We start from the raw sequence: 12,956 nt of genomic DNA on the forward strand, positions 1-12,956 counted from the left end.
TTAATATTAATCCTGGTGCACTGCTTTCTAGAATCTGTAGGACTCCATCCATGTCAGAGCATTGTGTTACAAAACAACACTGGAGGTAGGACCCAAAACCAGACGTGACACAGAAAATACGTTTTACATGATTTAATAAAGATAAATATATACAGTGAATGGTGCAAGTGGAAAGGGGGTGTCGTGCCCAGGGGATCCAGTGGTGAGTGGTGGGTGCAGTGCGCTCTCCAGAGCGTTCCCAGTGAATCAGTCTGTTGTTTGTGGAGTTGACCAAAATTTATCCTCCAAAGTCCGACAAACAATTCCAACACACGGAAAACTTCTTTGAATCCAGAGAGAAGTAGGCAGGCAAGCAAGCAGGATACCAAAACAGGAACAGGTATGATCCCAAAAAACAGTAATTACAGGGAACAGGAATACCGAGGCACACACAGGTAGATTAAAACACACAATGTCCAAAAACAGAAACAATGACCTCACAACTCACAAAGGAAACACAGAGACTAAATACATAAGTAAACAAGAGTTAACAAGGGGCAGGTGACACAAGGGCTGGGCAAAGGCTGAATCACATCAATCACAAAAGCGGGAAAACCAAAAGACAGGAAGTAAAACAAGACAAGACAGAAAACCAGACTACCAAAATAAAAACAGGAACAGAGACAAACACAACCATGACACATTTGGAGAGAAGTTAATCTTTGTATTTTGCAATAGTGTGTTGAAAAAAGGCAAAGTATTGATCACTGAACCACAGCTCTTTAAGTTGCTTTCAGCTTATCTCACTGAGCTATCTGTGAAGCCAATAAGGCAGCGGTTTGGAGTTGTAATTATTTTTCAAACTACTGAATACAAAAAATGTTGTGCAAAGTCATAGTTTAGTGTTTCGACAAAAGTCCAAAAAAAAGTCACAAAAAAGTCATAGTATGGTACATCGAAAAAATCTGTGCTGATGAATTGAACCCTTATCTTCTAAACATTTTACCTCTAGCAGATAATCTCACTGAGCTATTATGTATATATATTGCTATTAGTATATGTCATAATAATAATTATTGTTATCATTATTATTTAATGTCATAGTATAGTTTGCCATAAAATATGTCATAAAAAGTCATAGTATAAGCATGCCATGAAAAGGTTTTTAAAGTGTCTATATATAACTTTCAGTTTGTGTTTACTGTATTTGCCCATACCGAGTAAGTGTTATGAGGTCATAAGGTTGAATACAATGAATGTTTTGCTTAGACAGAAAAACATTAATTTACAATTGTCAGTGTGTCACGAGACAAAGCAGAAAATAGTAAGCCAACACATACACAGAGTAAAAGGACTAAGAAGTCTGTGCTAAACAGAAAGAGCAATGTCATTTTATGTGGGCTACTGATGTCCAACCACATCGCGCATTGTAAAGTTATTTTATGAATGAAATAGATATATTACACACCTGAGGGCCCATTCGGGGTAGATTTTGAATCATTTACAATTCTGTAATTGTCTCCATCTGTTGATAGACCTAACTGTGACTCGCGTTATCGCATATTTCACTTTCCCTTGTAGCTTTTAGTTGTTCTTTGTTTAATTTCTTCTTTTCTGTGATGGTCTTGCCCCAGTATCAGTCATAACTAAAACCAATTAACTTCTAAAATAATATTAAAATAGAATTAGACCTATTTAAAAAAATCTACAACTTCATGTTACCTGGCTCAAAAGGCTGGAAACTAACACAGGCTTTCCGGTGTTAGAAAGAAATCTGTGACCCACCAGAATGTGTGACTGTAGTGCCATGTTCCTGCCACAAATCATTCTGTGACTGTGCGGGAAAATCTAACCCGGACAGAGGCCTTACTAAAAACTATATAAAAATGGCATTTTCCCTTAGTCATGTTTGCCGTTACAGGTCATTTAAGACCATTGTATAAAAAATGACAGAGCTTCAGAAACATTAAAAAGTTACATATAATTATTTTAAATGCTGTTTAATTAGTGTACAGTGAGTTTATTTACTGACGAAATGGAAATTATCACTACATTAACATGTTTGATTCCAGTGAATAATTTCCAGTGAGAAACATACTGTTTTCACTTTTTCTTTCGCTTTTCAGACTTATTTTTTCACAGAGGACTACAAAGGACTGATAGAGAGCTTTGTCACATCAATCATCTGAAGCTCAAAATAAGAAAAAACAATGCACTTGTGTTAGACTAGCAGAGAAACAAGATGCCCCCTGTCCTGGTTTTCATCCAGGGAGAAGAAGTAAAGAGGGGGGACTCATACAAGTACATTGGGGACCAAATAAATAACAAAACTAGACTGGACTCACACCACTGAAGCCTTTTTCAGAGAGGCACAGAGCAGACTGACTGTAGACAATGCTTCAAATATGGATATTGCTGCGAAGAAGCTACAAATCCTACATCACATTGTACACAAGCTGTCCTTTGTCCTTTGTGTTTGGAAAAGCGCTATATAAATACAGCACATTTAATTATTTTATCCTATTAGACATTAGTAGGAAATCCTGTCATAATGTAAATGTGCTGCATTTATAGCGCTTTGAACAGTTGTTAAGACTGGAAAAGCGCTACAGGAAACATTCACCATTCACACACATTCATACACTGTGGCCGGGGCTGCCGTACAAGGTGCCACCTGCTCATCAGATAAACATTCACACTCCGATGCGCAGCACCGGCGGCAACTCGGGGTTCAGTGTCTTGCCCAAGGACGCTTCGACAATGACTGCAGGGATCGAACCACCAACCTTCCGATTGGCAGGCAACCGCTCTACCACTGAGCCGCAGCCGCCCCTCAATAATCAGCATATTGTTTTGTAAGGTCACAGTGACCTTGACCTTTGACCACGAAAATCTAATAAATTCATCCTTAAGTTCAAGTGGACGCTTGTGCCAAATTTGAAGATATTCCTTCCAGGCGTTCCCAAAATTGTGTTCAAGAGCATGAGAGGGACGGACGGACTTCACATGTACAGTTTGCCTACATTTGTTGTTGTTCAAGACTGGCCGCATTTTTTAGGTTTTGAATTTTTTTTTGTGTTTCGTAATGTCTAACACCTCTTTGTTGGGCACATAGTCAGAAAAGTAACACGTTTCCCCCCTCAGCCATTTGGATCTGATTCACCAGCTGCTGCACAATGTCAAGTATTATTGTTATTGCTTTATTGAGATCATTCAAAGTCCCAGAAATTGCTTTAACTGCTGTAATCATACACTGAAAAAGTTCCTTCAAAAAAGGAAAAGAAACAATCCAAAACCAGCCCAACCTGCTATAAAGAAAAAAACATTGATCAATAAAGCAAAGATGCATTTAATAGTCTTGCTTAAAATATAACATTTAAAGGTTACCATTAGTGGCAGTTATGAGAAAATAATAATAGACAAAGTCATTAAACAACCTAATAATTCAACCTCATATAAAACAAATCTTATAGCGCCCTTAAATATTTACTTTTGATTTCTTACTTAATTATGTGCTTCTGACAGTGCTCGGTTTTCATTTCTAACTATTCTGTCTTCACCTTGCTCCATCAAATCCAAACACTGGATGCCTTAAACCAAAACTCTTCACCTCAAAAACCTGATTTTATTAGCAGTTTTATTAGCTTGTTCAAAGATGGCAGATTAATTAGTAAACACACACTTTACACAGAACACTTCTTCAGACTACATCTCTTTTTAATTTACATGCACATAATAGCTTACTACTGGATTTCTTCATTTTTCTATCTCTGTCAGACATTCAAGCTACAAATTTACCCACATTCTGCTTCATGTCCTTTGTTTCTTTGTGAACAAAGGCCAAAGAAATTATGAATACACAAAGTCATATTCCTTGAGATTTTCAAAAAATTGTCATTATTTATGTCACATATGTATTGGTAGTGGTGGAGTCTTGAAAATCCTGATTGCTTTCATGAAAAAACACCATGAGTAAACAGGAAATAGTGCATGCAGTTTCATCTCATTGATAACAGCCTCACTTGTTACCGCGGATGCAAACAGAATATTTCCAACTGCTGATTCAACATGGTGGCTTTTATTGTGACGCAGCCACAGTAAATGCAATAGGATTGTCATCGCTTATCAAAAACGGTCCCTTTTGGAAGTATTTTTGATTGGATCATCATTAATTTAACTATAACAACAGCTCCTCAAGGGAGAGTTTGTTGTTTTAATAAACCATACTTGCTGTTACCTATGTAACCACAGGCGTAGCCAAATCTACCAGAACTTAAATATGAAGGATTACAACTTTATAGGACACCAAAGCAATGAGCCAAGTTGGGTTGTATTAAAAAGGTGGTAGAGTTGTATGTCTCTTAACTCCTCATCACCTTTTTGTAGGTCTGCCTTTAACCCCACCAGCGCAGCCTGGGAGGAGGAGCTGTCGTGGGAGGTTCCACGTCAAAAACCGCCTCTTGTCCAATTGACGAGCAGACATAGTACAGGTTGGCGCCCAGCATGACCAGTATGGGGAAGAAGGAGAAGCCGAAGCCGAGGCCCCTGATGCTGCTACCCAGAGAGAGGAAGAGCCAGTAGATCAGCCTGCAGCACAAAAATAAATGATAGTTACAATGCAGTCTGCATGGATTGCTGCTTTGGTGTGTAGAAAGTGTATCCCTCCCTGCTCCTCAGCTGTGTACAAGGTTTTAAGCACAGTGAAGTATTAAAACAAGGCCTTATTTTAATGATTTAGCCAAGAAATATAATGAAGGCTTTTTAAACTTTACCTTGTTCCTCAGTGTCCTTAAACCCTAATAACTAATGATGAGTTACAGAAGCCAGGAGATGATATGAGATAGATAGATAGATAGATAGATAGATAGATAGATAGATAGATAGATAGATAGATAGATAGATAGATAGATATTTATTGATCCCAAAAAAATGGGAAATTATTAAATAATAATAATAATAATAACAAAATATAAGAGTATAAGAACAAATATTTAAATATATACAAGATGGGAAAAACAAAATGTGCAACTGATGGATGCACACCATCAATTCTGTTTGATTTATTATGATCCATATTGGGATAAATAATGACAAACAAAGAAAAAAAGATGTTATCACGACCCACATCAGCCCATACAGCCAATCTTTGCTTTTTAGCCAGAACAATTGTTTTTTGTGTCAAGTGCTTGATGACTCAAAGGATCTGGATTAATAACTTAATAGATGTTTTTTTAATATGTTCTAATTTTGCCTCATCGTGTATTTGATTCTGCCTGAGAATTTTTTTTTCAAAGCCCACAATCGTCACATTGAAACACTGTTTTTCCCAACAGATGACTGTTGATGGTTACTTAAATTTAAATCTTGTTAAAGAGCAGCCATAATAAGTGACATTAACATACACTTGCATTTAAAGGGGACCTTTTATGCTTCTCCTTATTTTCTGTCAATTATACATGATGTTACAAGGTCGGGTGTATACATTAACATGGTCAAAGTTTCAAATAATGCAGTAAAGGTATATAATGTAATCCCTGTGAGAAAAATCTTTACATTGCAGACAGTTCTGAACACCACTTCCAACAGTTTTTTTCTACTCTAGACTCAAGCTGGAGTCAACTTGTGATGGATTTATATATATGGTCATCTGTTCCAGGGATGTGGCTGCAGTGTTTACATGACATACAATGCTACATGTAGCTACATGCTATTCTCAGGGAAACCTGTAATCTTAGTTGCTGATGTTAATTCAATTTCCCCCAATTTCGGATCACATTCCTGCTGCAAGTCTTTGATGCAGAAGCCTTTATTAGGGATTTTTCACAATAGAAAGTACTACCATACTCTGTTATCCTGAGTAAATGCAAAAGAAAACTTTGTAAATTTCATGAATCAATAAATAATTTAGACATGCAAAAGTAATCAGATTTAAAACACATCTCCAGTTTAACCAGTTTGTGTGTAGGAAAAGGTGACGGTATTAAAATGCTTTAACTGTCCGTCACCACTGTGAAACTTTGATCTGTTGTACTCACTGTGGCCATGCATGCACAGTAGTAGTAGTAGTAGTAGTAGCAGCAGGAAGTAGTCTTCCCACACACAGTAGTGGTTAAGATACTATGGTTAAACTGGAGATTTGTATTATTCCTTTCTGATCAGTTGTGTGGTTTCACTGTGTGTTGTAAAGATGTGTCTAGCAGAGTCATGCTGAGTAAGTGAAGTGTATTACTGATGGTAATGAAACTAAACTAAAAGTACTGTTCATGTCCTAATTTGAGTCTTCTTGGCCTTTGTTCCTGTCTCAAATGTTTACTTTTTTTTATAATGTTTGACTCAATTTATGTCTGGTAAGTGTGGCATGAACAGCCCTATTACATTAGACTAGTCAACTCCTATGCATAATAGGGAGAATCTATTTGTACAAATGACTAAAGTATCATCCAGCAGACATCCAGACAACCAAAACAACATTCAGATCATCTATACCTTTACCCATTCCTGGTTTAGATTCTAAACATGTAACAACATACCTGCCAAATACAAATATGATGGTGAGCAGCGGCACTAGTTTGACCAGGTCCTGGCTGATGTAGGTTGCCATGACAGAGAGCTGCAGGAAGTAGAATAGAAAGAGGACCAGCGATTCGTTGACATAGTGCCAGTGCACCACCACCTCTCTGTTCACCAGTTTACTCTGATAGAGGGGCTTCAGGACGCTGTAGCGCAGCCTGGCCACGCCCTGCACCAACACACCTGCAGAGAGACAAGGGTCAATATTAACAACATTCATTGTTTACGGTCTATAGTGTTTTTTTATATCATATTGTCTGTTTCACTGCACGCTAAAATTAATACATGAACATACCGAGCAGGATGGGGATAGTGGCAAAGAAGGAGCACTGTAGAGAGTAAACCACCCTGAGGGGGGTGCTCTGCAGCAGCGGTGCGTCAAAGGGAAGGAGGGCGTAACCTCCCCACACCAGGAGAGGGAAGAGAAGCCCTGCGGCCGCCGTCGCCAGGGCCAGCTTCAGTTTTTCACTGCACGGATGCTCACACAAATCTGAGAATGAAGAAAGAATCACTTCAATTCAAGGTCAAGCAAGTCTGTCTTTATTAGTCATATCAAGAATCATCTTAATCATATGGTTAAGGAGAAAGAGATCCTCAGTGTGCAGTAACTCTCTGACTTACTGAGTGAAAATGTGCTTCAGAAAACACTTCAGCCTGCCTGGATTACAACAAACACAGCAATGTGATATGTGACCAGGTAATCAAATGAAAGTTGTTTAAAACCCTCCCTTCTAAGAATATACTTAATACTGTATCTGTACCTGGATGCACATAGAAAATGATTTACAATCCACAGCACAGCAAGCTCTGAAATTTCACTCATTTGGACATAGGAGATTGTGTCCTCTCGTCTTCTCAAAAAGAATAAAACAGGATTTAGAATGACAATAATGCAGTAATCTGGCTTTAATTTAATTTAATAGCTGTTGAAAGAGGATATTTTGCCGGAAATCATTAAACAGTTAGCAAAGAAGGATTAGGGGATAAAGAAATCGGATGTTTCGGTGGTCTCGGGGGGTTAAGGACAACCATGACTCAAAAAAACTGAAATTTAAGATTCAGCTGCCAAAAGGAATTAAAATTATAAGCAATATTGACATTAAATAAAGAAACTGAAAGACAGACAAGCAGACATGAAAACCGTGGAGACGATGATACCATTGCAATTTATCTGACAATGATGCCATGGGGATTTAGATTTTCTATAAATTATAAAAATTCTACCAGAATTAAACAACACCTTTCATGTTTCTACGTGGAATAAGTGATGCTTGTTTTATTGTCCTTTCAGAGTTGATTTTAATTTATTTTAATTAGCTATAGCCACCCATGATATACAATGACATTTTTTTTAGGGCTTGTTATTTAAAGTTTGCACTTGTCTCTTTCAAAGTGAGATTTTGACTGTACATTTTTCAGCTATAGTTATAGTTTTTCAGCTACCTTCAAACCAATTACATGCAATTATGTGATGCAAACAACCAGAATAAACCTAATGAAAATTAGCTTGATTTGGTTTGCATTAGCTGGGTCTTTGTATGATCTAATTAATAGTAAATTCTCCTTATTTTATGATATCTCAGATGCATTTTTTTCCTTCTCCGAGTTGATTTTTGTTTTGTTTCTGTCTGTCAATTCTCTAATCCCCATTTATATATTTTTACGTCCCAAATATAATTGTCCATGTCAACAACGTTCCACTTCCGGGATTGCTCCGTTGCCGAAAGAAATTCTGAAGAATTTTATTCATTAAGGCCGGACATCCGTTACCTTGGGCTTTCTTTGTGTTGACATTTTAAACTCCGGTGGATTTATGAAAACTGTGGTTAACTGCTCCTCAGAACTCTGAAGGGTAAATCCAGACAGCTGCCTAGACCATCCGTCAAATCTGAGTTTTTTGTTGCACGACTGAAACAACCTTTCCACCGTTCCACCAAAACAAGTTCCTTCCGGAGGCTATTTAGCAGAGACGCCATTGCTCCGGATGGCGTATAGCGTCGCCCAAGACGATTGTGATTGCTTTAAAGAAATGCCAATAAACCAAAGCACGTTTTTTTGCATCATGAAATGCTGTGTGGACTCGCCAGACCCTTCTTCGCAGCTTTGTAGAGGAAGGTATGGCAATGTGAGAATACAAATATATTAACTTATTATTTTTTAACTTCACTGTTTAACTGTTAGGGGAAATATTAAAGATCTCACACAAATAAAATAGACTTAAATAACGACATGCATTTTTGCAGAATAACATCATTACTAAGTAAAGTGTGGGTATTATTTTTGGGACAATGTGCAAATATAGGGTAATTTCATGTCTCTGATTGGCTGTTTCTACTCAGGGAAAACATATGATCAGTGATGTGGTAATTCTTAAAAGTTACTCCTACTTAGCAGGAGTAGGTTGTTTTGAGTTTGTGTTGCTCACACAGTTTGTGCTTTATGTATTTCTTAAAAAATAGGGGTCCAGATACATTACATTGTAGTTTGGGTTTTTAATCATAGACCGATATACAGTACAGTGTATGGTTTTTATACTCACAGTACTTGTCGTCCTGTTTGGTCCTCTCTTGATGAACCTGAGGTGCTAAGTCGGGCTCCGTCTGCGGCTCCTTCTCTATGAACACCTGGCTCTCTTCAGGAAGCTCTTTGCCGGACGGACGCACGATTGTGACATGTGGAGAAAAACTCAGAAAAGCTTTCTCTGGGATCCAGTTCGACTCTCCTCCTTTTTCTTTCTCCTCCTCCTCCTCCTCCTCCTCCTCCTCCTCCTCCTCTTCATCGTCTGCCAGTGAGCCATCACCTTTATCGTCACGCTGCATCTCCATCTCATCGTCCCTCCACCTCTCGCCCTCAGGCATGCTCTCCCTCCACTTGCTCTTTGTGTCACTCTCGGCCTGGCTCTGCTCCTCCGACAGGTCCTGGCTCCCTCCTTTTTCTGACCAGACTCCATCTTCATTTTCCATCTGAGGCCTCTTGTCTTTATCGCCAGGCCATGGCAGAGTGCTCGGCTCCAGATGAGCTGATCTTGTCAATTCCTCTTCCTTCTTTGTGTCATCCTCATCCTCTTCTTCTTCTTCTTGTTCATCTGTAACCCCTTGTGTTTCCTCTATGCTTTTGATCTCTTCTGGCTTTTTACTTACTGCTATTTGTGGCTCTGCAGGTGAAAGTGCCACGTCTTCAATTACATCTATAATTAAACCCCCTAGGCCAGACATTGTTTTAGTTGTTAAATTCAATTTTCTCCTTTTTTCAGTCAATACCTTTTGCACTGTCAATAGTCTGACTGTTAGCAAAGGTTCATCCAGCTGCTAAAAGTCATTGTGTTTGATTTCTCTGCAAAAAAAAGAAATTACAACCATGTTGAAAAACAATGTTGTACTCCAATCAAAGTTCACTGTTTATCATGGGTGTGTTGCCCTACAGTATTTAACTTGTCCTGCCCCCACACATGCCAACAAGTTTGTGCAGTTGCCTGTCCTGTTTGAGTGAATGCCAGAAAATCAGGCAAATTTCACCTAAAGATTGAGATATATATGTGTGTGTGTGTGTGTGTGTGTGTGTGTGTGTGTGTGTGTGTGTGTGTGTGTGTGTGTATGTATGTATGTATGTATGTGTGTATGTGTGTGTGTGTCCGTAATTTAAGTATTGAATGGTGAAGAATAAGACTCCCAAAGAGCAAAAAAAAGCATTATAAAACAACAATCCAACAACACTTAATTAGAAATATTTGTGAATATATCAGCAATCCCATTATTTGACAGAGATAACAGAGCCACTCTTAATGAAATCCAAACCATGCATAAAATAGAAAAGAATATACATCAGGGATGCAACTAATGATTAGCTTGATTAACAATGAATCTGTTGAATACTTTGTCAATTAACCAATTATTTGTTTGGTCTACATAACATCTTCAAACTGCCTGTTTTGTCCAGTTCAAATCCCAAAGAGATTCCATTTACTATCACAGAAGACAAACGAAAGAGGGGAATCTTCACATTTAGGGGCACATTTGAGCATTTTTGCTTGAAACAAAACTTAAAGGACTAATTGATTATTAAATCAAGTCAAATAATTAATGCTAATGTTAATTGGTGTGATGTTAATACCAACATTAACATCACACCCCAAACTGTAATGTAGGGATACATATTTACAAAAACAGACACAAACTCCTGTATCCATGCTTTCAAACCAGCCACACAACACAAACTAGTAGCTCTAAAATGCACTTGTACCTAATGGTGGGATATCTGTAAGGTTATTCTAACTGGCCAATTATGAATTATTCATAATAATATTAGGCTGCTGCTGCAACAGCAGCTGAAATATCCTTAAAATTAAGTTAATTTGTTGTTGTGAAATCAACGTATAAAACATGCCTGGATTTGTAATACATTTCTAAACTCTGACCGAGGTTTCTGCCTAAAAGGAAGTTTTTCCTCGCCACTGTCGCACTGTTGCTTGCTCTGGAGGAAACTACTAGAACAGTTGGGTCCTTGTAAATTCTGGAGTGTGGTCTAGACCTGCTCTATCTGTAAAGTGTCTTGAGATAACGCTTGTTATGAATTGATACTATAAATAAAATTGAATTGAAATTGAATTGAACTCTAAGATGAGTGAGATTTTGAGTTTTAAAATGTCCAATCACTGTTTTAAGACTGGTTTCAGGGGAGACTTTTTCATGTTTAAAAATAGGATCGGAGCCTTCTAAAGTTACTAGGCTAGCAGGAAATATATGTTTTTGTATTGCATTTCCAGACCTAAATACTGCCACGCTATCCTCTGCCCTGCTACACCCTACAGTGCCCTGCTACGCTATGAACTACTACAACTACTATTTCTAGTCGTAGTTTCATCTTTTATTTGTGACTGTAAATACCCCCAACCGGCACTGTCAGACACAGCCTACCAAGAGCCCGGGTCTGTCCCAGGTTTCTCCCTAAAAGGAAGTTTTCCCCCCGACCCGAGGTTTCTCCCTAATAGGAAGTCACTAAATGCTTGCTCTTGGGGGAATTACTGGAATTGTTAAGGTGTTTGTAAACTACAGTGTGGTCTAGACCTACTCTGTCAAGTGTCTTGAGATGACTCTTGTTGTGAATTGATACTATAAATAAAATTAAACTGAATTGAATTTACAAACACTGAAACTCTTCAGTACGAGCAACACTTTCAGCTTGTTCCACGTAAGACTAAACTGTCAACAGTACAGCTGGGTTTTCCCTTCAAAGTGTTCCCTTCACGGATCTTTGTTTACAAACTGTTTGTTGTGACGAGTTTTTACAAAGCTTTTTTAATCCTCACTCATTGAGGTGGAGCTAATTAGTTCTGGTGCAGAGCAGTGACAATTGTAGTTTCGGCTTAAAGCTGTCACTTGTTTTAACAGCTCTGTATTTAGGACCGAGTCTTGTGATCCTGAGACAGATAACAAAAAATATTGAACGTTAATGGTTTACGTACCTGTTTTTACGCAGGTCACCTCAACGAAACTTACCGCAACTTTGTCTGCAAGGAGCGCGGTCACTGCTCTAGGTATTCACAGGTTAAAGTAACCCGACAGGTGTAACCGGTGCTAATCCACAGGGAGGAAGCAGTCCAAAGGTGATACTGCTTCACGTGCTGAAAACGTCACTGCAAAGATCCGCCCACCTTTAGTCAAATTCCCTCGTTGTAGACTGTAGGCTATTTAATGAGATCCTTACGGCTACCTCCACCTCTGTAAGTTTTTCAAACCCAAAAAGGCAGGAGGTGTCATAAAAAAGAACTAATTTGTAATCTTGAATTAGTAGTTTGTGCTCTAGTTTTCATAATTTGTGTTATTAATTAAATAATCCATGTTGCTATTAGTCATTTGTGCTCTCAATTTAATGGTTTGTGTGCTCTAATAATTTAAATGTGTAATATGTGCCCAACATTATAATTCACGCATTTGGTTCAACAATCATGAAATATTGGCCCAAAGAAAACCAAACATGTAACCAGTGAGTCAGTTGTGTTGTTGTAATGTATTCTGTGCTAGATGCCTGGCTGTTTACGCATGGCCGCCAAGGTTCATCCCGGGGTCTGGGTTTGGGAGATGACCTTTGGCGGCCCAGGCCCCTCACTATCGGGCTGGGTGCAGGTGAGCAGGTGCGACCGGCTGGGTGCTTGGGGTTTGTGTAATGTTGTCTCAACTTTGTGAAATGTTGATGTAATATATTAGTATACAATGTTTTTGCTGCATGACCGTGTAACCCACACTATATAGTTCTTTTAAAAAATATATTTGGATTATCTTTTTAGAAAGGCCTGGCCATGGACCGGGGTTGCAAATTAGTCTATTGGCTAGAAACCTTTCATGCAACACATCTATTCATATTGTTATGGTCCTCCAAGCTACAACAGACAATCAAATTATGTTTGTTTT

At 38.3% G+C, this 12,956-nt stretch overlaps 1 protein-coding gene across 3 annotated transcripts; it reads right to left on the minus strand.

The window, feature by feature from the left end:
• Window positions 1–3,307: 3,307 nt before the first annotated feature.
• On the minus strand, window positions 3,308–12,212 carry tmem79a (transmembrane protein 79a). 3 transcript variants are annotated; one of them, XM_032535516.1, is made up of 6 exons: window positions 12,011–12,212; window positions 9,324–9,882; window positions 9,089–9,293; window positions 6,845–7,039; window positions 6,510–6,732; window positions 3,308–4,566 (listed from the first exon to the last, which is right to left on the minus strand). In XM_032535516.1, the coding sequence occupies exons 2-6, from the start codon at window positions 9,762–9,764 to the stop codon at window positions 4,374–4,376; spliced, it is 1,257 nt and encodes a 418-aa protein (XP_032391407.1). In that variant the 5' UTR covers window positions 9,765–9,882; window positions 12,011–12,212; the 3' UTR covers window positions 3,308–4,373. The 3 variants fall into 3 exon arrangements, with proteins under 3 accessions (XP_032391407.1, XP_032391408.1, XP_032391406.1); XM_032535517.1 differs by having other exon boundaries at window positions 9,089–9,703; window positions 9,810–9,882; window positions 12,011–12,211; XM_032535515.1 differs by having other exon boundaries at window positions 9,089–9,880.
• Window positions 12,213–12,956: the final 744 nt, after the last annotated feature.

This window comes from Etheostoma spectabile, chromosome 14, assembly GCF_008692095.1.
Source record: "Etheostoma spectabile isolate EspeVRDwgs_2016 chromosome 14, UIUC_Espe_1.0, whole genome shotgun sequence".
Taxonomy (NCBI): domain Eukaryota; kingdom Metazoa; phylum Chordata; class Actinopteri; order Perciformes; family Percidae; genus Etheostoma; species Etheostoma spectabile.

Excerpts from the sequence above, each read along its gene's own strand:
- tmem79a (XM_032535515.1), bottom strand. The coding sequence starts at position 9,764 with ATGTCTGGCCTAGGGGGTTTAATTATAGATGTAATTGAAGACGTGGCA. Across the intron at positions 7,040-9,088 it reads CAAACAGGACGACAAGTACT|ATTTGTGTGAGCATCCGTGC; the intron begins GTGAGTATAAAA and ends CTTCATTCTCAG. Across the intron at positions 4,567-6,509 it reads ATCATATTTGTATTTGGCAG|GCTGATCTACTGGCTCTTCC; the intron begins GTATGTTGTTAC and ends TTTGTGCTGCAG.